This window comes from Octopus sinensis, linkage group LG2, assembly GCF_006345805.1.
Source record: "Octopus sinensis linkage group LG2, ASM634580v1, whole genome shotgun sequence".
NCBI lineage: Eukaryota > Metazoa > Mollusca > Cephalopoda > Octopoda > Octopodidae > Octopus > Octopus sinensis.
The window spans coordinates 9,240,693-9,265,692 of NC_042998.1; the positions used below are offsets into that span (position 1 = coordinate 9,240,693).

General features: G+C 39.0%; 1 protein-coding gene and 1 long non-coding RNA gene across 2 annotated transcripts in view; one reads left to right on the top strand and one right to left on the bottom strand.

Annotated features, from left to right (window-relative positions):
- LOC118767209 overlaps positions 1 to 2,465 on the top strand; it is a 16,967-nt gene extending 14,502 nt beyond the window's left edge. Inside the window, exon 4 of the long non-coding RNA XR_005003114.1 lies at positions 2,453 to 2,465. This is a non-coding gene — a long non-coding RNA (uncharacterized LOC118767209). The remainder of the gene's footprint in view (positions 1 to 2,452) is intronic.
- The window catches only part of LOC115232377 (protein FAM81A-like), a 170,187-nt gene that overhangs the window by 121,367 nt on the left and 23,820 nt on the right, over positions 1 to 25,000 (bottom strand). The window contains exon 2 of the mRNA XM_036511460.1: positions 13,923 to 14,190. Within this exon, the coding sequence (XP_036367353.1) occupies positions 13,923 to 14,190 (268 nt within the window). The remainder of the gene's footprint in view (positions 1 to 13,922; positions 14,191 to 25,000) is intronic.

A 25,000-nucleotide genomic window follows, 5' to 3' on the forward strand; every position in this document is an offset into this window, starting at 1 on the left:
TGGTAAAACTTGTCTCTATTTCCCTTATCAATTCCATTGGGCCTTGTTGTCTAGATCGGGGCAAGAAAGGTAATTTTTCCAATCTTTCTCCTCAGAATAAAATCAGTGCTACTATGGTAAAATCTCGACCTTCCATTTCTACTATAGTATGATGTCTACTATTAATTTTCTACTATAGTATGATATCTACTAACTGTTGATATCTATCAACTGTTCTATTCCTCTTTTTTTTTTCTTGCATTTGTGTTCTGCATTTATGACAAGGATGTGCTGGTAGCATGTGAAAAAAAAACATTTGAGCGAGGCTGTTGCCAGTGCCGCAGGACTGGCTCCTGTGCAGGTGGCACATAAAAAAGCACCATTTGAGCATGGCCATTGCCAGTACCACCAAACTGGCCCTCGTGCCTGTGGCACGTAAAAGCACCCACTACTCTCTCGGAGTGGTTGGCGTTAGGAAGGGCATCCAGCTGTAGAAACTCTGCCAGATCAGACTGGAGCCTGGTTCGCCAGATCTTAGTCAAATCGTCCAACCCATGCTAGCATGGAAAGCGGACGTTAAACGATGATGATGATGATGGTGGTGGTGGTGGTGGTGGTGGTGGTGGTGGTGATGATGATGGTGGTGGTGGTGTGGTGGTGGTGGTGGTGGTGGTGGTGGTGATGATGATGGTGGTGGTGGTGGTGGTGGTGGTGGTGGTGGTGGTGGTGGTGGTGGTGATGATGATGATGTACATTTCCTACCTGGTCAATAAGATTGTGCTCTCTCAAATAGGACACCACTTCATCTTCACTCGAGATTATTTTGTAAAAATCTCTGGCCAGTATGGTGCTAGTGTGAACAAGGCGCAGGAGTGGCTGTGTGGTAAGTAGCTTGCTAACCAACCACATGGTTCCAGGTTCAGTCCCACTGCGTGGCATCTTGGGCAAGTGTCTTCTGCTATAGCCCTGGGCCAACCAATGCCTTGTGAGTGGATTTGGTAGACGGAAACTGAAAGAAGCCTGTCGTATATATGTATATATATATATATATATGTATGTGTGTGTATGTGTTTGTGTGTCCGTGTTTGTCTCCCTAGCATTGCTTGTCAACCGATGCTGGTGTGTTTACGACCCCGTCACTTAGCGGTTCGGCAAAAGAGACCGATAGAATAAGTACTGGGCTTACAAAGAATAAGTCCCGGGGTCGATTTGCTCTACTAAAGGTGGTGCTCCAGCATGGCTGCAGTCAAATGACTGAAACAAGTAAAAGAGTAAAGAGTAACTAAATGGGCTAGAATTAATTGCTGAAGGCCGTAAGTGGGTTGTTTGGTAGAGTGTATTGTCATTTACAGTAGATCACAAATAACAAGGTAGATATCATACTATAGTAGCACCATAAAATCTTTCTAGAACTTTCATTTTCATTTATATATTATCCAATTCTAATGAAGAAAAACCTCATTTCATAAAAAGTTATTAATATTGAATAATTATCAAAAGAAAAATTTCTAGATTAAGTGATATAGACATACCCTGTTTATTGCACACAAACAGAATAAAAGAACGATTTTATCTGTAATTGGCAGTTATATGAAATATTGCTTCATTACTAAAACAAAGTCTGGTAATAAAATATGAAAACAGCTAAACCAGCTGAACTCCCACACGAATTCTTTAATGTTCTTTGAACTGTATGAATGACCAAAACAAAGAAACAAATACAATATAATAAAGCATAACAAAACTAGTTTGAAAAATAACCTGGTTTAGACTTTAGTATTGCGAGAAAGAAATTTATAACTTTTTAAAAATTTTAGTCTTTCTTTTTTTTTTTTCCTAAATATTTACAGCAACTGTTTAGACAAGTTGCTAAGCAGTTTATTAAAGACACATTTTTTTTTTTTAAAGCTGGGGACACATTTAAAATCTGAGACAGACAATATTTCATTGCAACTGTAGGATGTGGGCTGAAGGCAGTATGGGAGAGTTTCTTCAGAAAGATGTTTGGAATGCAAGGGTTGGGCAGAGAGACTGGCTTTGATACAAATGAGTCAATGACTGAGATAAAACTTAATCCATTTGACAGAATTTGCACCAGGTTTCCTCTCGCTGAAAAAGCTCATTATAAATTATTATCTGTTTAATCATGATTCAAGTGGTTCCAATACAGTGTCAACAAGCAAGCTGCCAAAAGCTGTCACAATGAGTACTGTGAAGTACAAAATAACTTAACTAGACCAGCAAGTCGTAAAAACAGGAAAAAAATTATCAAAATTTGAATGTCACTGAAGGTTGTGTGGGATGACTGCCAACAGGAAGCTAGGTGAAATATAAATAGCATGAAAGCATTATGCTGATATAAATATTTATCACAGTGGAGAGATGGTGAGGAAGAATTATATGAATTAAAGAAAGGGTATATTGTTGCTGTTGGCTTTTGTCATAATTGCTACTGATGTTATTTAACCCCCAGATCAGTTCTGATGGTGCGAACATAAGATAAAAAAAAAGTATAGTATATCTGATACTACATTATCCAAATGTATCCTCCTTTTTTTTTCATTGCGACTTTTAAGGAAATTTGGCTGCTAGTTCTAGCAAGTCGTGTGACCATGTTGACACACCCACCCACCCACGTTGGCTTGTAATAGCTATTGTTGGTGGATAATAGTCTGACCGTATCTGATTGTTTCTAGCTAAGTTATTATAAGTGACACTCTAGAACAGTGCTTTTCAAACTTTTTGCTGGAGCGGAACCCCAAGGAAACATTCCACTGGCTTGAGGAACCCCTGTGCAATAATTTAATAGTCTTATGCACACATATCTGCACAGGAGAATTAAAAATTACTGCCGATTTTAGCAGTTTTGTAACTTCTTGCGGAACCCCTAGACTGTAGTGGTGGAACCCTAAGGTTCCGCGGAACCCTGGTTGAAAACCACTGCTCTAGAAATTGAATACCATAAAAGACATGACATTGTTGTGTATCTTGGTTATCATGCAGAGCATTTTCTTGACTATTTTTACCTTGTTTTCTAAATATGGTTACAACAAACAACATTTGTGTGTGTGTGTATTTTCAAACATGCATGTATACACACACACACACATGTACAGGGTGAGCCAAAAGTCATGCACCAAAACAGTTGACATTCTATTTATATTACATTATTATCATTATTCATTCTGTTTATCATGTACGAGCACATGTGTATTCATCGTTATTTCAGTCACTTTAGAAAAACTGAAGCACGATTTTCACAATTCCAGAACATACTGAATTTGCTTTACGCATGATTTTGGCCCACCTTGTATTGTATTGCTGATGTCAAAAGAATTTTAAAACTTACCAGAGAATATGAAATGATTCTTTTTTTTTTTTTCTTTTCTTCATCTGAACAGTGGATCTTGAAGCTCATAAAGTTATAAATAATAGCATATAAATGTTGAATTGAAGAAGTGAAAAATACTTTTGGTTAGAAAAAGTTGAATACTGCTTCACGAGCTACAAACTCACATCACATCTCCTGTAAACATAGCAGGCTTTCTACTTTTTACTATTTTTTACATGCTATAATTTATAGCTTCATGTGCATCGAGATCCACTGTTCCAATATGTGTGTGTAAAACATTCAAGCGAGGTCATTGCCAGTGCTGCTGGACTGGCTCCTGTGCAGGTGGCACATAAAAACACCATTAGAGCGTGGCCGTTGCCAGTACCGCCTGACTGGCACCCATGCCGGTGGCATGTAAAAGCACCCACTACATTCTCAGAGTGGTTGGTGTTAGGAAAGGCATCCAGCCGTAGAACTCTGCCAGATCAAGATTGGAGCCTGGTGCAGCCATCTGGCTCGCCAACCCTCAGTCAAACTCGTCCAACCCATGCTAGCATGGAAAGCGGACGTTAAACGATGATGATGATGATGAATGTATGTGTGTGTGTTTGTGTGTGTATTCCTAATAGAATAGTTGCACCATTTCATTATGTGTAGTGAAAAACAACATAAGTGCTGGTCACAGGAAGGGCATCTAGTTGTATTTTATTCATCACCTTAGAAATACCTATCCAACCCATGCCAGTACAGAAAAGCATTAGTAAAATGATAAAAAGACATGCACACATACATATATTACATAGATGGATATACAAATATGTTCACTCACACACACACACACACACACACACACACACATATATTACATAGATGGATATACAAATATATTCACGCACACACACACACACACACACATATATTACATAGATGGATATACAAATATATTCGCACACACACGAACAAAATTTATCTGATTTTGATGATGAATTACATCAGGTGTGCTGAAAGGAAATTTAACTACCATGCCATAATATTTGTGATCTTTGTTTCAGTCACATCTTTTCTGTTGCTGTTTAAAGGAAATTTCCTTGTGTCTGTTACAGTCAACACTGTTTGAACAGCTGTAGTCTTTCTACAGTTCTTTTTATATTTCTTTTTTTAACCGAGCAAATCTTAATGAAAGCGTTCAGATTTTATCTATCACTGTAAGTGTCTTAAATAAATGAAAGGAAAACAAAAAAACATCTAATACCAAATGCCAGAGAAACACTTTAACTCCCAAAAGACAAAGTAGCAAAATTTTCATGAGAAAATAAATAAGAGTATGCAGAATGTTAAAACAAAAAGCTATAGAGATTGCTAAACATAAAACCATTTCGCTATACTCTTTAACCTGCTTCAAAACATAGATATTAAAGATACCAGAGTTTCAGATAAATTCTTTGATTCTTTTACTGGTTTCAGTTACTAGACTGCAGCCAAAATCTATATGATTGACTAAAATCTCTTGAAGAGAGTTTTTAGCCAGTCATATAGAATCCAGTACTTATTTGAATCAGCCCTATACACCGAGTATGTTATATATTAACATATTGGGACACAGTGCAATGCACCACTTTACACTGGTGAATGTAAAGCCAGGCATAAACACAGACATAAACAGACACATACAGATATATAATTATATTACTTTATATTCTCTTTGTCTCTCACTCTTTATATATATATATACGGCTAACTAGCTTCCGTGCCCGTGGCACATAAAAGGCACCATTCGAGCGTGATCATTACCAGCGTCGCCTTACTGGCACATGTAAAAACATTCGAGTGAGGTCATTGCCAGTACTACCTGACTGGCCCTCGTGCCGGTGGCACGTAAAAAGCACCCACTACACTCTCGGAGCGATTGGAGTTAGGAAGGGCATCCAGCTGTAGAAACTCTGCCAGATCAAGATTGGAGCTTGGTGCAGCCATCTGGTTTGCCAGTTCTCAGTCAAATCGTGCAACCCGTGCTAGCATGGAAAGCAGACGTTAAATGATGATGATGATGATGATGAGGGGGTACCCCAAAGTAACTGGAAACGTTCTCTGTGGGACAAGCCTGTTGCTGTTCAGGCCTCCACTGCTAGAAGCCACTTTATATGACCTAAAAACATTAGTATGCTGACCAGTGGCATCAAGTGTAGTCCTACTGCCATGTGGTGCATCTTTGTTTTGCAGTGCTTCTCCAGCATGCTTCTGTGAAATTCTGTTCACTGCTGGGGAAAACGGTGGTTAAAACAGTTGCCATGCTTCTATATTTTATTAAATTTGCCATGGGGGAAGTACACAGAGTAAGGAAACTTGTGGGCTGGACACGAACGTTAATGAGATGAATGGTAATGATACAAAGATGATAAGGATGGGAGAAGATGAAAGCGCCCACCGACTTTTGCTTCTCTAACAGCTTACAAGGACACTGCCATGAGCAAAACACAAGTTTACACGCTTTAGGAATGGACTTTTGTCGCTTGAAGACTCACCTTGTTCAGGGTATCTGTTAACCTCCCAAACAAATGAAAACATCATGGTGTGGTAAGTAGCTTGTTTACCAACCACATGGTTCCGGGTTCAGTCCCACTGCATGGCACCTTGGGCAAGTGTCTTCTACTATAGCCTCGAGCCGACCAAAGCCTTGTGAGTGGATTTGGTAGACGGAAACTGAAAAGAAGCCTGTCGTATATATATATATATATATGTGTGTGTGTGTGTGTGTGTTTGTGTGCCTGTGTTTGTCCCCCAAGCATTGCTTGACAACCGATGCTGGTGTGTTTATGTCCCCGTTACTTAGCGGTTCGGCAAAAGAGACCGATAGAATTAGTACTGGGCTTACAAAAGAATAAGTCCCAGGGTCGAGTTGCTCAATTAAAGGCGGTGCTCCAGCATGGCTGCAGTCAAATGACTGAAACAAGTAAAAGAGTAAAGAGTAACTGATCTTGGAGGACCATCACCAAACAATCAATGAACTTGTTGATAGGACTGGTGTGTCCTGGAGCTCCTGCCAATGAGTTTTGAGTGAGGAATTGTGAATGCAAAGAGTTGCAGCAAAATTTGTGCTTCGTTTGCTCACGGAAGATCAAAAGCAGTCACAAATGAATCCATGTCATGAACTGAAAGAACGGTGGGAATTTGATCCAGACCTTTTTTTCGAAGGTCAACACTGGTTATAAAACCTGGTGCTATGGAATTTGCAGATGTAAAAGTGGTGACGAAAAAATGACGGAGGTGTTAAAAGGCATCACTTTGCAAGAGTTCCAGCACTGCTTCCAACAGTGGAAAATACATCTGGACCGATGCATTGCTTCACATGGAGAATACTCCGAAGGCAATAAAAGAGTAAACATGTAAAGCTAAGTGAATAAAATGATCTTGCAAACTTCTAGTTTCTTTGGGTATTCCCTCATATATATATATATATTATATATATATATATATATATATATATTTATGTATGTGTGTATATATATATATATACACATACACACACACGCACAAACATATGTACACACACACACACACACACACACATATATATAGACAGATAGATACAGATATATGTGTGTGTGTGTGTATGTATACATATTTTTTTGTATTTGTTTCAGAACATGTGGTAAATATTTGGGGTTGTAACTCATTGGTGTCATGGAAACAATTACACATGCCTAATTTCTCCTCTCTTTCTTTCTTTCTTATAACTTTTACACACACGCACACAAGCACACACACACACACACACACACTCTCTCTCTCTCTCTCTCTCTCTTTCTCTCTCTCAAAGTATCAACTATTTATATTGACCTTAAAGGCTTAAGACAATAAAGAATATCTTCAAGCACTCTAACAATGACCTGGTTTCAGTTCCCTGCTTGGTTCAAACATCATTTATGAAGAATACACTCAGTAAAAAGACCCTGCGTCATTAATTTAAACTGCTTCATCTAATACATTTATACTACTTCTGTTTAGTTGCTCAACCTTCAATGTAGCAACAGATACAATTCCACTTTGTTAATCTCCTTCCCGTCTCATGAAGGAGATGTCAATTCACACACAGTCGATCTTGTAAATTTATTTCGTTATCTGCTCATCACTACTTTGGCAAGTATAATGAAGTCTATACTTAGCTGACGAAATCACAATAGTACCAAAACGTAACTAGAGTTGTCTCCCATGCTTGTTAAAATTAGTATGACGAAGTCTACACTTGGCTGATGAAATCACAATAATACCAAAATATGTTCAGAGTTGTCTCCCATGTTGGTTAAAATAATTACAATATTAGTCATTGACTAATATTGTTTAAATTATTTACTTTGGACGAATATGTGTCCTCATCTTGTTTGTTGTTACCACAAAGTTTCGGCTGATTTACTCTCCAGCCTTCTTCATCAGGCGTTCTGGTAGAATTTTGAGCCAAACCCTGGGTTCTCATTCCTTAGGTATTTATTGTTCTGTTGATAATATTGTTATTATTATTATTATTATTATTATTATTTATCCAAGGCACTGCCTGGAATTGAGCTCACAATCTTGGGCTTAGTAGCCCGTGCTTTTAACCATTACGCTATATGCCCATGGGCAATTATAGAGTGAATGTTAGGGCTTATAAACCTAATATTTTAAGCTATGTTCCTTTAGGTTTTGAGTTCAAATCATCCTAAGGTCAGTGTTGCTATTCATTCCTCTGGGGATGATAATATAAAGAACAAGTCAAGTGCTGGAATTGATGTGATCAACTATAGTCCTACCTTAAATTTGTAGTCTTGTGCCTGAAATTGTTTTGTTCATTTTTAATTCACTGCGTAATTATTTTCCTGCATTAAATTACATTTTTTTTTCACGAGGCCTTCAACTCATATGCCACTTACTCAATTTTCATGGCATATAAGACACCAAAATCACAACATTCTTCCTGAACAGGATGTTGATCCATTGTAGGGTCCAATCCCTGCAATTTTGAGGAGATATCAAATGTCAATTACATCAATCTCCAGTACTTGACTGGTACTTTATTTCATCAAAGGGATGAAAGTCAAAGGTTTGACCTTGGAACCATGTGGTTGGGAAGCAAGCTTCTTACCACACAACTTATACATACATATATATTTGTGTGTGTGTGTGTGTGAGTGTGTGTGATAAGCTTCTTCCAGTTTCCATCTACAATTTCCTCTCACAAGGTTTTGGTTGGCCTAAGAGTATAGTAAAAGTTATTTTCACATGGTGCTGTACAAGAGGACTGAACCCAAGACCAGATGGCTGGGAAGCAAGATCCTTAATCGCACAGCCAAATACATCTAAAATCTGCAACAATTTCAGTCCCAGGGATGCAAAACAAAGTATTCTCGACCGTAGTATAGCATAGTTATTAATCACACATGCACAAGGTGAATACTCATTACTCTTTTACTTGTTTCAGTCATTTGACTGTGGCCATGCTGGAGCACCGCCTTTAGTCGAGCAAATCGACCCCGGGACTTATTCTTTGTAAGCCCAGTACTTATTCTATCGGTCTCTTTTGCCGAACTGCTAAGTAACGGGGACGTAAACACACCAGCATCGGTTGTCAAGTAATGCTAGGGGGACAAACGCAGACACACAAACACACGCACACACACACACATATATATACATACATATATACGACAGGCTTCTTTCAGTTTCCATCTACCAGATCCACTCACAAGGCATTGGTCGGCCCGGGGCTATAGCAGAAGACACTTGCCCAAGATGCCACGCAGTGGGACTGAACCCAGAACCATGTGGTTGGTTAGCAAGCTACTTACCACACAGCCACTCCTGCGCCTATGTGAAACAAATAGTGATTTCTTATCTAGGTCCAAGACTACAAATTTAGGATAGGACTATATTTGATCACATCAACTCCAGTACTTGACTTGTTCTTTATATTCTCATCCCCAGAGGGATGAACAGCAAAACTGACCTTAGGATGATTTGAACTCAAAACCTAAAGGAACATAACTAAGATCTGCAGGGTGTTTAGGTCGGTGCTCTACCAGTTCAACCAATGAACAACACTTCTATTCACACTCAGCAGAGAACTAACAAGACATAGAATTAGTCTTCTTGCTATGAACTTGACTGTTCCTTTATTGTAATAACAGATGTACTTTTCTAATTCTCTAGTCACCATTTCTGGTATACTTGTTTACAAACACAATAACTGTGCTATACTACAGTTGAGAATACTTTATCTCACATTCCTGGGACTGAAAATGTTGCAGATTTCAGATGTTTTTGGATTTCAAAGTATTTTTATATTTGCAACTAATATGGCGAGCTGGCAGACACATTAGCACGCCGGGCGAAATACTTAGCGGTATTTCGTCTGTCGTTACGTTCTGAGTTCAAATTCCGCCGAGGTCAACTTTGCCTTTCATCCTTTCGGGGTCGATAAATAAAGTACCAGTTCCGCACTGGGGGCGATATAATCGACTCAATCCCTTCGTCTGTCCTTGTTTGTCCCCTCTGTGTTTAGCCCCTTGTGAGCAGTAAAGAAATATATATTTGCAACTATAAAATGGGACAGCTTCAGGATGGAACCCAACTCTAAACACAATATCCATTTGCATTTCATAATATAGTTTATACATAAGCCCTGAATATAGTTTTATATAATTTTTTGATAAATTTATTTATACATAATACCATAAAAAAAAAAAAAGATATCAGTCTCCACCTACCATGTCATGTTTTAATTAAAAGATTACAGAGGGCAGTGAGCTGGCAGAATTGTTGGCATGCCAGACAAAATTCTTAGAGGTGCTTTGTCCATCTTTACATTTTGAGTTCAAATTCTGCCATGGACAACTGCCTTTCATCATTTTGAAGTGAATAAAACAAGTACCAGTTAAATACTGGTGTTGATTTCATCAACTAACCCCTCCCCGACAAATTTCTGGTTTTGTGCTGATAGTAGAAAAGATTAAAAGGTACACATACATTATTTGCATGGATTTACTATACTGATATTAGGTTTTAAGTAACATATAAAACAAAGCATTGAGCATGATTATAGGTAAATAAAATGAAAACTGAGAAAAGGTAAGCATTTTTATTGATAGAGTAATGTAGAAGTAATGATTGCCTCCCGATTGCTTCAAAAAACTTCCGAATTTTGGAGGTCTTCAGATTCTGAAATTTTAGATAAAGAATTTTTCAACTGTATTAAGATTAGAAGCATGTCAGAAGAGTGAAATGCTTATGTTTAAATAATAGATGTTAGAAAAGAAATTTTAGAAAAGTCGTTGATGTTGTTTGATTGGTTAAAGAAAAATGTGGAAGAAACAACTTGAGTCTCTTCTGTGTCAGAAATTGGAGTCAGTTTGCTTATCATCATCATCATCATCCTGTGTTTTAAATCCGGGTTTTGTCCCCTTTAACGGGAGTGGCCAGATCTACCTCAATGCCATAGCAACCAAGGTAGCCAGATGAAGCCCACCCCAACTTTTGGGCTGGCTGGTGCCCATTCTCCTTTGCTATCATGAGGCTTTTTTTGGAGCTGGATTTTCTATGGGGAGCATGCCCTTGCTTACCTCCAACCTCAGTTTCTAGACATGAGTGGTCCCAAGACCAAACTAGCTCAGGAAGGCAGGGACGTTACTCCCTGACTCCCCTTTTGGAGCCCCCCCCTCCCCACTACCTTATCATTTGTTTTAAATAGGAAATAATCATCTGCATGTATCTGCTGGAAAGACTGGACTAATTTGGAATAGCTGGAGAGATGTGGAAACAAATGATAATTTGTGTTAGGAAAAGCTAAAACTGTGATAAGGAATGAAACTGAGAATATCAGATCAAGAACTATGAGAGGATACAGAGATATAATGAAGATGGACACTAAGAAATTGACTGAAAAATACTGGAAATTAATAAGAGCTGACCGATGATGAACTAGTAAAGGTTATATTCAATGTAAATTATGATACATATTTCTAATGCTTTTCTACCACTTTTAGCTCCTTTTACAAACTAAAAGGATTTGAGATTAAAGTTACTAAAAATTAGTCTGAGCTAACAGTATTCCAACTTTAATGTAAGTTTGTCAATTTTTAAAGTTTCTCAGTATCTAGAGTCCATGTAAAAACTTTTGACCAACTCTTGTTACTCAGATGTTCCCTCTTCTAGAATTTCAATCTAGAATTTCTAACTACTAAATGATAACCGTTCAAAGGAACATCTGATAAAAAGAATATGAAATTCAACAGTGGGCAAATAGTTTAATAATTTTAGTGAATGTTAGCTTGTCTTTCATGTTGTGATTTTTTACAAGATGTATATACTCTTTTACTCTTTTACTTGTTTCAGTCATTTGACTGCGGCCATGCTGGAGCACCGCCTTTAATCGAGCAACTCGACCCTGGGACTTATTCGTTTGTAAGCCCAGTACTTATTCTAGCGGTCTCTTTTGCCAAACCGCTAAGTAATGGGGACATAAACACACCAGCATTTTACTAAGGGGACAAACACAAACACACAAACACACAAACACACACACGCATATATATACATATATATGACGGGCTTCTTTCAGTTTCCGTCTACCAAATCCACTCACAAGGCTTTGGTCGGCCCGAGGCTATAGTAGAAGACACTTGACCAAGGTCACACAGCCACTCCTGCGCCTGTTTATATACAATATCAGATATGTGAGCTTTGAGGAAAATACATCTTGGTTTTGATATGGGTTAAAAGATATTCTGGGTAGAAATATAATTTGGAAGAGAAGACAAAATCCAGAATTTATCACAAAAATTTAACTAAGTGAAGTTTATAGGACCTACGTAAAAGATTTATTTTATTATTTAGTAAGAGACAGGTTACATCCTACACTTTCTACGTGCCTTTCCAGACAGATGAAGTTGATGCTATTGATGTTCATCTTGATGTCTGTGGGGAAAAATTTGTCAAAGAGGAACTTCTAGGGAATCGCAATTTTAGGGATAAGCAAATTGTTTAAGATAGATTTGTGAGACAGGATGCAAGGAATAATAAAAGAGAGAGGTTGAGCAATGAAATTACACCCTGTTGTAGTAATGGTAGAAGAGTCAGAGAAAGAACACAACAGAATGGTTGGCCAGATGGTCATTTTGGGATGCAATCTTGAATGTTTGGGTGGGGAGAAGCTGTACCATTCCAGGAGTATGTGAGTATTATTTTAATGTGACCTACACTTGGGGCTTGTCAAAAGTCAGTAGCTATTCAGGATTGAGGTAATTTATTGATTGGAAGACGAAACCTAATTGTTGGGACATTAATTAGGCCATGTTATAAATGTATAACTGTTATGATAGGTCATGGCAAATTAAGGTGGGTGGCAGGGATATTATTTGTGAAGTTTGTAATGGTTTTAGTTTTTGTTGTTCATAAGAAAGGAGAGGATAAAGTTAGATTACTCTTTTACTCTTTTACTTGTTTCAGTCATTTGACTGCGGCCATGCTGGAGCACTGCCTTTAATCGAGCAACTCGACCCCGGGACTTATTCTTTTGTAAGCCCAGTACTTATTCTATCGGTCTCTTTTGCCGAACCGCTAAGTAACGGGGACATAAACACACCAGCATCGGTTGTCAAGCAATGCTAGAAGGACAAACACAGACACACAAACATACACACGCATATATATATATACATATATACGATGGGCTTCTTTCAGGTTCCGTCTACCAAATCCACTCACAAGGCTTTGGTCGGCCCGAGGCTATAGTAGAAGACACTTGCCCAAGGTGCCACACAGTGGGACTGAACCCGGAACCATGTGGTTGGTAAACAAGCTACTTACCACACAGCCACTCCTATCTTTAAATAAATTTTCAGAAATGGCATTAGGAAAGGTAGTGGTATTAGGAAGGGCATCCAACTATAGAAACCATGCCAAAGCAACACTGAAGCTTGGTGCAGCCCTGTAGCTCAGAGGATCCTGTCAAACCATCCAACCTATTACAGCATGGAAAACATGATGTAGATGATGATGATGATGATGATGATGGATATTGTTCATAAGTAGAGTAATTTCAGTACTATGGTTTTGCTTCCTGGTGACATCATCAAGTGCTAAAATTCTGGTTCAGTTTATAAGATTATTTTAATGGATTCCCTGTTTATAAAAGATTAGTAAAACTGAAAGAAAGGTCTAAAGTTATATGTTGCAGAGAATACATAACTGGAATAGAAAAAAAGGGGGGCAGAGGTATTTCTGAATTTTTGTGGATTTTGAGAAAGAGAGAGACAGACAGACAGACAGAGAATGAGAGAGAGAGAGAGCTCTTTTAAGGCATGAATTGTGCTACCGTTTACTGTTAATATAGCAACTACTTAAATGTATCAGGATTTATTTCTTTGAACATCAAGTGTCCTTCACCAATGCCTTATTGAGAACTTCACATATCTTCAGAGTGCTTTTTTATTGGTTATTAACATTTTTTTTGGAATAACAGACTAAAGCAAACATGCTTCATATCATGTTACTTTCTTTTATGTCACAGGCCAAGGCCATTAAGTTGTTTTATATAAGCAAATTAGGTCAACGAAACTTTAGTGATTAAAACAATTACCTGTATATCATGATTCAAACTGTTGACAACATTTGTTATCATGGCAATATGTTCCTTAAGCATCAGTTTAGCTGGTTGCACTTTTGCACCAGAACCATCTCTTAATTCTTGGAGGATTTCTTCCTTAATTTTCAAAGCTTGATTAATCAGGACTTCTGACAATCGCTCTTGCTGCTGTAAGCGACCTTCAATTGTATCAAGTTGGGAAATTCCTTGATAATGCGAATAATGGGCTTGGCCAATAGGAGGTAGTTGTGGTGCATTCATTCTGAATAAGAAACACATTTTAGGATAATTTGATATTCTGCAATGTACGGTCTTTTTGAAATTACTCAGCATTCTAAAAAGGAAAACAGCACTAAATGTCACTACATTCATTTGTTTTTATTCAAAACTAGCAGCATCGCCAGTCGTTGCTCGGGTTTGTAAGGGAAATAACTATATAAGCATTTTTAGAGAGTTATAGCCAAAAAAATAGCAAAAAAATGCATTAAAAATGGAAAAAAATTATGGTAAATTTTTTTTTAAATCGTTGACTCATCGTAGACATTTTTAGAGAGTTACTTCCCTTATATGATATCGAAAAAATGCATTAAAATGGAAAAAAATTATGGTAAATTTTTTTTTAATCGTAGACTCATTGTAGACGCGAGCTAATACCCAGATGGGCTCGATATGAATCACGACTATAAGATACCCGCTTTTGGTTAAACTGCACCGCAAAATGTGGGAGTAGTTAGGAATCTAAATTGTAGGAGAAAGACACACAACTTCTCTTTTATATATAAAGATATCCAAGAGTTAGAAATAACCACAGACTGACTTTCACAGTATTGCATTTTACATGGCGTTCCTGAAATTGGTTTTCTTGCCTATTATTTCAAGCCATAATACTAGATGAAATTATATAGTATATATTCCAAGATGGTTGCAAACTCTTTGCAGTATAATTTATAGATAGTTCTTGTAGGATGGAATACATTCTTGATTTTTTCTTTTATATTGCTGTCCTGCTCTTTACACAAGAGATTATGTAAGTGTAAATGGTTTGGCAAGATTACCGAAAAGGACCAGAAAACAAGCTTTTATTTTTGTTTTATTTCAGGTCAACCTGATCAAATAAACTTATGGCTGTGTGGTAAGTAGCTTGCTTACCAACCACATGGTTCTGGGTTCATTCCCACTGCGTGGCACTTTGGGCAAGTGTCTTCTACAATAGCCTCAGGCCGACCAAAGCCTTGTGAGTGGATTTGGTAGACGGAAACTGAAAGAAGCCTGTTGTATATATGTATATATATATATATGTATGTGTGTGTATATGTTTGTGTGTCTGTGTTTGTCCCCCCAACATCACTTGACAACTGATGCTGGTGTGTTTACGCCCCTGTCACTTAGCGGTTCGGCAAAAGAGACCGATAGAATAAGTACTGGGCTTACAAAGAATAAGTCCTGGGGTCGATTTGCTCGACTAAAGGCGGTGATCCAGCATGGCCGTAGTCAAATGACTGAAACAAGTAAAAGAGAGTAAAAGAGAGTATATTCCAGCCATGCTCAACTCATATTCTCAGAAACTGTATCCAAGACATAATACAACAACAAACATTTTATGATAATTTTTCCCTGCTAAAGCAAGGGACAGTCTTCTGAGCCCCATGATAATCCATTCCATTTTGCCTTATTCTCTTTGTTCCTCACTTTCTACTGTCTCTCATTTCTTCCATCATCTTCAGCTTTGTCTTCCTCTGCCTTTGATGTCCACCACTTCCCTTTACATTCATTTCCAGCACTCCTCCCACCAAGTCACTTCCATCCTTCTTCAGCACACGACTCAACTATCTTATCCCATTTTTTTTACAAAGCATCTACCGTTGGTTCAATTCCCATCATTCACTGCAAAAATTCATTTGTCTTTCTCCTTCTCAGTAAAACTCTGCTCATCCACCAAACCATTTTCATTTCTGATCTGTCGGCGAGCTGGCAGACTCGTTAGCACGCCGGGCGAAATGCATAGCCGTATTTCATCTGCCATTACGTTCTGAGTTCAAATTCCGCCGAGGTCGACTTTGCCTTTCATCCTTTCGGGGTCGATAAATTAAGTACCAGTTACGCCCTGGGGTCGATGTAATCGACATAATCCGTTTGTCCCCTCTGTGTTTAGCCCCTTGTGGGCAGTAATGAAATACATTTCTGATCTGTCAAGATTTTTCTGCTACTCTGCATCCGTTCCTTACTTTCAGGCATCAGAACACTTCTCGCACATGCAGCTTACATCTTTCCCTCCTGTCTCAGTGACACTGCATACAGGATTGAGCCTTAAATTCGGTTTGAGAGATTGGAGAATATCCACAGATAGATAATGTCAATACATTTAAAAGGTGACTGTCAAGCGAGGTCAGAGTATTTTTAAAGGAACAAATAGCATGATATAGCTACGTATCTGAGATACGAGTAGGTTGTCTTATGTTTACTCTTACTCTCTCTTTTACTCTTTTTACTTGTTTCAGTCATTTGACTGTGGCCATGCTGGAGCACCGCCTTTAGCCAAGCAAATCGACCCCGGGACTTATTCGTTTGTAAGCCCAGTACTTATTATATCGGTCTCTTTTGCAGACCCGCTAAGTGACAGGGACGTAAACACACCAGCATCGGTTGTCAAGCAATGCTAGGGGGACAAACACAGACACACATACACACACATACATACTTATATATATATATATATGTATATATATATATATATATATATATACGTTTAAATATTTGTTGTGCAAGATTTTTTATGTGAAGTCGTGTGTTGAAACAGATATTGTTATATTTCGGAATGGTCATATTGCCAGTTTAGCCAATAAAAACACACACACTATATATTTGGTGTTATTTGTTTTTTACATTAATCTTAAGCTTATTTCGGCCAGAGTTCTTTCATCACACTCCTGTGACCACATCAGAAAGAACTCTGGCCGAAATAAGATTAAGATTAATGTAAAAAACAAATAACACTGAAGCAAAATAACACCAAATATATAGTGCATGTGTTTTTATTGGCTAAACTGGCAAAATGACCATTCCGAAATACAACAAATATATATATATATATATATATATATATATATATATATATACATATATACACAACAGGCTTCTTTCAGTTTTCGTCTACCAAATCCACTCACAAGGCATTGGTCGGCCCGGGGCTATAGCAGAAGACACTTGCCCAAGATGCCATGCAGTGGGACTGAACCCGGAACCATGTGGTTGGTTAGCAAGCTACTTACCACACAGCCACTCCTGCACCTGTTTGTCGAAAGATAGATTGAAAGTCCCTTTTTATGAAAGACATGCATGTCAGTTAAGTGGTGCTGAAGTTGTGGAGAGTGTTCAGTGTACTGTAATGTCTTTCTCGGGGTACATAGTAAGAACTTACATGAATATGTCATCAACACAGAGAATAAAAAGAGATAACCAGAATTCTAAGAAAACCCCTTAGTTGAAAATGTGAGGGCTGAGGAGAGAATTCTCAACTTCAACTACAATGGGTATTAAGATGGATAATTTCCCCATTTATCGAATATTCAAAACCCATAGCAACGAGGAATGTCTACAAAACAATAAACCAAAATAGTGATGGAAAGAGACAGAGATATGCTAACTTTAAATAAAATGCTTATAAACATTTTTTAATTCATGAACACTTTTCATAAATCAAGATGTGACATTTCTCTATTATTTCCACTGTGCTACACCAGCTTTGTCCCCAAAACTCACTAACTCTATACATTAACTCCAATTAATTCCATTCTGTTTTGTTGCTCATTTAGTTGTTCCAAACATTAAACTTCTCACTAAGCACTTTTCTTTCCCCAGACCTTTCTCAGCCAGTTCTTCTTCAACTCCCAATCAAACGCTCAGACTACTAAATACACGTTGCATTAACTATTTGTAAGTACTTGTCTTTAACTCTAAGAGAATAAAAAGGCTAACAGTATAACCCAGCCTCAAATTAAATAATAATAAAAACACAATGATTACTACAGAGTAAGGGACCAGCAGTTAATGAGCTCATTTTGCAAGGTAGTTCCAATTGCTGGTTAGAGACAGTTCTCATTTATACTTGTAATACCGTTCTTGAAAGGTATGGACATCATCACAATATACTCAACTAGCACTATGACCCGGCAACGGCGGGTCATAGTGCTAGTGCAGTGCTTTTCAAACTTTTTGCAGGAGCGGAACCCCAAGGAAGCATTCCACTGGCTCGAGGAACCCCTGTGCAATAATTTAATAGTCTTATGCACACATATCTGCACAGGAGAATTAAAAATTACTGCCGATTTTAGCAGTTTTGTAACTTCTTGCGGAACCCCTGGACTGTACTGGCGGAACCCTAAGGTTCTGCGGAACCCTGGTTGAAAACCACTGTGCTAGTGTATGCATATACAGCTGTGTGCATGTGCACATACACGCGAGTACTGTCCAAATCTCCAACCAATCACATACAGCTAGCTGGCATTCAATTGGCGTATCAAGTTTCGGGCATTTTGATTGGGTTTTGGATAGAAAATTCACAAAAAAGTCACTTCTATCGATTTTTTAATGGCTTTGCGGGGTGACTGGGGAAATGTTTTGAATGACCATAGAAAGTGCGAGCCCTCTAGCTGAAAAATTGTGGAAGGACACGCACGCAGACATTTTGCCGTTTATATATACTCTTTTACTTGTTTCAGTCATTTGACTGCGGCCATGCTGGAGCACCGCCCTTAATCGATCAACTCGACCCCGGGACTTATTCTTTTGTAAGCCCAGTACTTATTCTATTGGTCTCTTTTGCCGAACCGCTAAGTAACGGGGACATAAACACACCAGCATCGGTTGTCAAGCAATGCTAGGGGGACACACAAACACACACATGCATAGATATATATATATACATATATACGACGGGCTTCTTTTCAGTTTCCATCTACCAAATCCACTCACAAGGCTTTGGTCGGCCCGAGGCTATAGTAGAAGACACTTGCCCAAGGTGCCATGCAGTGGGACTGTACCTGGAACCATGTGGTTGGTAAACAAGCTACTTACCACACAGCCACTCCTGCGCCTATATATATATAGATTTTATGCTTCTATAAAATTATGGCTTTAAAACTATATAATAATACATTAAAAAGAATATATAGACACAGCAGCATGTATAGTCGTACTCACACTTCTGTTAGCAACAATCAATTAGCTGGTAGCTCGTTAATGAAACACTGCTAAAGGCAAACAGTTACAAGAGTCACTTGAGTTAGTTTTCAGTTGTTGATTTCCCACTACATTACAGTCTAATTTATTACTTATAGAAATATCACTATTTCATGTACCTAATTATTAAAAGCAAACTCAAATACACATATAAATCTAATCAATCGTTTAAATATTTACATAAACGTTAGATATTAGCAAAGTTATATTCATGCATATACACAATGTAATTAAATCACACATAAACATTTATGGATATCCAGACACATTCACACACCATAAAATAAGTATTAACAGTCTTTTTTTTCTCTAGAGGTATGAAGTCACAAATTTATTCAGGAAAGAAAACAACCTTCATAACATCATGTCTTTTCTAAGGGCATTAGTAACGTAATTGAAGTAGGGTCCAACTGAAAATTAAAACTAGATCCCTTGCATTTGAAAAAAAATTCAGCAAAAGCAGAGTAGTTTGCTTGCAGTATCAGAAAAGCTTTTGACAATGTCTGAGATAAGAATATCCAGACAAACCTCTCATGAACAGCTCCAACCAGTCCTTCTATTACAGCAAAAGTTGAAATACAGCTCGTTCCATTTTAATACCTTGAGTGTACTGACATTGACTCGTCACTTCTCTGATCTTTTCCCATCCTATATAAACTGCTTTTTCCTCATCACTTCCAACAACATTTACTCTTATGCAGTGGTATAACTAGGGTTTGTGTAGTATGGGAAGGAAGGGAACAGTCTTTTAAAGTTCTGCCCCCTCCACTGAAAAACAAAACAAAATACAAATAAAAAGTATTTCCCCCAAAAGATGTTACCCAGGGTGGACTGCCTGCTAGTTTTCCTGTAGCTATGGCTAGGCTCATGGGCCCGGTTTCCCGGTTTCAATGGGATGTGTTCCCCAGCTGGATTGGATGCCAGTCTATCGCAGCGTTACTCATTTTTGCCAGCTGAGTGGACTGGAGCAACGTGAAATGAAGTGTTTTGCTCAAGAGCACAACGTGTCACCCGGTCCAGGAATTGAAACCACAATCTTACGATCATGATGCTGATACCCTAACCACTAAGCCACGTGCCTCCACAGCTATGCTAATACTCCTATCTATTTCTTTACTACCCACAAGGAACTAAACACAGAGGGGACAAACAAGGTCAGACAAACGGATTAAGTCGATTACATTTACCCCAGTGCGTAACTGGTACTTAATTTATCGACCCCGAAAGGATAAAAGGCAAAGTCGACCTCAGCGGAATTTGAACTCAGAACGTAACGGGAGACGAAATACGGCTACGCATTTCGCCCAGCGTGCTAACGTTTCTGCCAGCTCACCGCCTTAGCTATGCTAATACCCCTATGTTAATCCTTTCTTCAATAAGCACAAAACTGAAATTTTGGGTGAGGAGGCTAATCGATTATATCCACCCCAACATACAGCTGTTGCTTATTTCATTGATCCTGAAAGGATGAAGGGCAAAGTTGACCATGACAGAACTTGAACTCAGAATGTAAAGACGGATGAAATGCTGCAAAGCATTTTGTCCAGTAGGCTAACAACTCTGCCAACTCACCATCTTAATGCTCCTATATGAATGGTATCATCTTGTGTTCGAATTCCACTGTGATCAACTTCACCTTTCATCCTTTCGGGGACAATAAAATAAGTATCAATTGAGCACTGAGGTCAATTTAATTGACTAATCTCTTCCCCACAAAATTCCAGGCCTTGTGCCTTTTGACGATAGGTTCATTCATGAGCTAATGAGTAAGTCTTGATACAGGAAATCACTCTTATTTCTTTATTGCCCACAAGGGGCTAAACATAGAGAGGACAAACAAGGACAGACAAACGGATTAAGTCGATTACATTGACCCCAGTGCATAACTGGTACTTAATTTATCGACCCCAAAAGGATGAAAGGCAAAGTCGACCTCGGCGGAATTTGAACTCAGAACGTAACGGCAAACGAAATACTGCTAAGCATTTCACTTAACGTGCTAACGACTCTGCCAGGAAATCAATCATCATCATCATCATCGTTTAACGTCCGTTTTCTGCGCTAGCACGGGTTGGACGGTTTGACCGGGGTCTGGGAAGCCAGGGGCTGCTCCAGGCTCCAGTCTGATCTGGCAGAGTTTCTACGGCTGGATGCCCTTCCTAACGCCAACCACTCCGCGAGTGGAGTGGGTGCTTTTTACGTGCCACCTGCACTGGTGCCAGGGTGGGTCTGGCATCGATCTTGATCGGTTCGAGCTTTTAACGTGCCAGCGGCACGGAAGCCAGCCAAGGCGGCGCTGGCATCGGTCACGTTCGGATGGTGCTTTTTGGGGGTGCAGGTAATATAGGGAAGCACAGTGGGGAGGGTTGGGGTGAGGAACGATGACAGCTAGGGTTGATGCGTTCGTAGGAAATAAAACGTAGGACTTCACGAGTGGGGGAGGGGACTGGAAGGAGATAGCCGGTTGAGGCAGTGACAGATTCAAAAACAGGAGGAAAACGTAGGATAGATGGGGGGGGGGGGTGATGAGCTGCGGTGCTAGCTGCTTGTCTTGGTGGTGGTGGAGGGGTAACACACAGTGAAAGCATGTGAGGAGGAGGGGTAGGAGGGAGAGACACACATAATGGTGGTGAGGGAGGGCATATAATCTGCTATGAAAATTTCCTTCAAATCAACTCCTACTATTAGGTAAAAAAAAATTATAATAAAGGAGATATTGGATTGTGTAGTCCTGAATATGTTATGCAGGAGAAAAAAATGGTGAGATAGTCATGAATGTCCTACCTCTGATCATATATTTGCTAGGTCAGGGCAGATGAAGTACTAACAACAAAAATAACAACAGGTTGCCCACACATCTTTTATTTTTTAATCTTGTTTCAATCATCAGACTGTGGCCATACTGCAGCACTGCCTTGAAGAATTTTAGTCAATTGAATCGACCACAATACATTCTTTTTTTAAAGCCTAGTACTTATTCTATTGAACTCTTTCACTGAACTGCAAAGTTATGGGGATGTAAACACACCAACACTGGTCGTGAAGTAGTGGTGGGGGACAACGTAGACACATATGCACACATGCACACACACAACAGGGTTCTTTCAGTTTTTGTCCACCAAATCCACTCACAAGGCTTTGGTCAACCCTAGGCTATAGTAGAAGATACTTGCCCAAAGTGCCACGCAGTGGGACTGAACCAGGAACCATGTAGTTAGGAAGCAAATTCCTTACCACATAGTCATGCCTTTGCCCATATATAATAAAGAACTGACATTGAGTTGCTTAGTTTATATGTGGTTATAAGCACATGATCCATGAACAGAGACCAACAAAACATAAAAGTAAATAAAAATTATGAAATTTTTTCTTTTGTTGCAGTTGAAGTTTGCAAATATAAAAAACTGCAGTCATTATTTGCATCATGAAGTGAGAATAGGCTTCCACATATTTCTTCTAATATGTACTAAAGTAATTTTATACAAATAAATTTTCACATTATTGGGTGCTCTGTTAGTATGCGTAATGCTCAATAGGATATTGGTATCTATGTGTAGGCGCAATGGCCCAGTGGTTAGGGCAGCAGACTCGCGGTCATAGGATCGCGGTTTCGATTCCCAGACCGGGCGTTGTGAGTGTTTATTGAGCGAAAACACCTAAAAGCTCCACGATGCACCGGCAGGGGATGGTGGTGATCCCTGCTGTACTCTTTCACCACAACTCTCTCTCACTCTTACTTCCTGTTTCTGTTGTACCTGTATTTCAAGGGGCCGGCCTTGTCACTCTCTGTGTCATGCTGAATATCTCCGAGAATTACGTTAAGGGTACACGTGTCTGTGGAGTGCTCAGCCACTTACACGTTAATTTCACAAGCAGGCTGTTCCGTTGATCGGATCAACCGGAACCTTCGTCGTCGGAACCGACGGAGTGCTTCCAATTGGTATCTATAGTGTAAGACAATAAATAGCACAAATAAGAAATAAATCATTTTCTTTAAAAATTAGAAGAAAAAAATAATAATCCTTTCTATCATAGGCACAAGGCCTGAAATTTGGGTGGGTGGGAGGCTAGTTGATTACATTGACCCCAGTGCAAAACTGGTACTTATTTCATCAACTCTGAAGGCAAAGTCGACCTTGGTAGAGTTTGAACTCAGATAGTGAAGACAGAAAAAATTCCGCTAAGCATTTCACCTGATATGCTAAGATTCTTTCAAATTTTGGCACAAGGCTAGCAATTTTGGGGGAGGGGATAAGTTGATTACATTGACCCCAGTGCATAACTGGTACTTATTTCATCAACCCTGAAAGGATGAAAGGCCCTAGTGGAATTTGACCATTGAACTTAAAGACAGATGAAATGCTGCTAAACACTCTTCCTAGTGTGGTAACAATTCTGTCAGCTCACCACCCCTAATAATAATAAAAATTCTTTCTACTATAGTCACAAGGACTGAAATTTTTTTAAGGGAGGAAGTTAATCAATTACATTACCCCCAGTGCTCAACTGGTAATTATTTCATTGACCCCACAAAAGGAAGAAATGTAAAGTCAGCTTCAGTGAAATTTGAACCCAGAACATAAAGACAAACAATATGCCACTAAGCATTTTGCCCAGTGTGCTAATGATTCTGCCAGCTCACCATTTAGGAATAATAATAATGATGATGGACAGACAGACAGACAGTTTGTACATTCAGCAGGGACAGAGGGAAGGAATGTGGGTTGCTACTACTGAAGAGAGATAGAATTGATAAGATGGAAGGAATTATATCACCAGACAGGCAAGTTATGGAAGAAACTGATGACAATGGGAATAAGTACTTAGACATCCTGGAAACAGACCAAATGAAAGAGAAGGAAATGAAAGAACTGATATCAAAGGGATATAAATGAAGACTGAAATTGGTGTTAATGGCAAAGTTGAATGGTAGGAATAGGATACCAGCTGTCAACACATGGGCAGTTGCAGCTCCAAGCTGGTGTGGCAGAATGGAGAACTGATGAACTTTAGGAGCATGACAAAAAGACCAGGAAAATAACGACACTTCAAAGGGTTCTACACCCCAAAAGTGACAGAGAGGAGGAAGGGGTTTCATTAGCTGTAAATTGTGTGTGAATTCTGAGAAAAATAATCTGGTATGCATTAATAAATCTCCGAACGAGATGTAAACAGTAACCGCTCAACAATGTAAAGTGTTCTAGCCATCTCAATGTGGCTAGCCACTGGGGGTGGGTGTTACTGAAGCTTTTAGCCCCAGGAGATCATCGTCTCCAGCTGGCTTTAGACACACTTTCTGTGCCCTTCTGATATTCGCAAAGGGAGGTCATCCCCTCTCGAAAAACCTAAGTGATACATACGGACTATAGTTTTGAGGTTTTTGCCTCGATGATCTCCTGGGGCTAAAAGCTTCAGTAACACCCACCCCCAGTGGCTAGCCACATTGAGATGGCTAGTACACTTTACGTAATCTGGTATGGTACGTAAAGAATTCAAAGGATAAATTGATGGCAGGAGCAAGAAATATAAAAATCCTAAGCAATGATAATAATAATAATGAAACTATTGTATACAGTGCTCAGGTGCACCACAACTTGTCAAAAGGGCATATAAAGCATATGCAGTAATGTACAAATGTCTGGGAAGTGAACAGTGTATGAGTCAGATACATGCTTGTGTGTGTATGGAGGGGAGAAAATCAGGTGTAGTGTTGGCGAATCTCAGGAAGCATGGAAGTTTTGAAGGATGCAGTGCTCCGACAACTAACAACTGATGCCGACAGTTTGTTCCATGCTTCAGCAACTCTCAGCGTGAAAAAATGTTTCTGAAAGTCA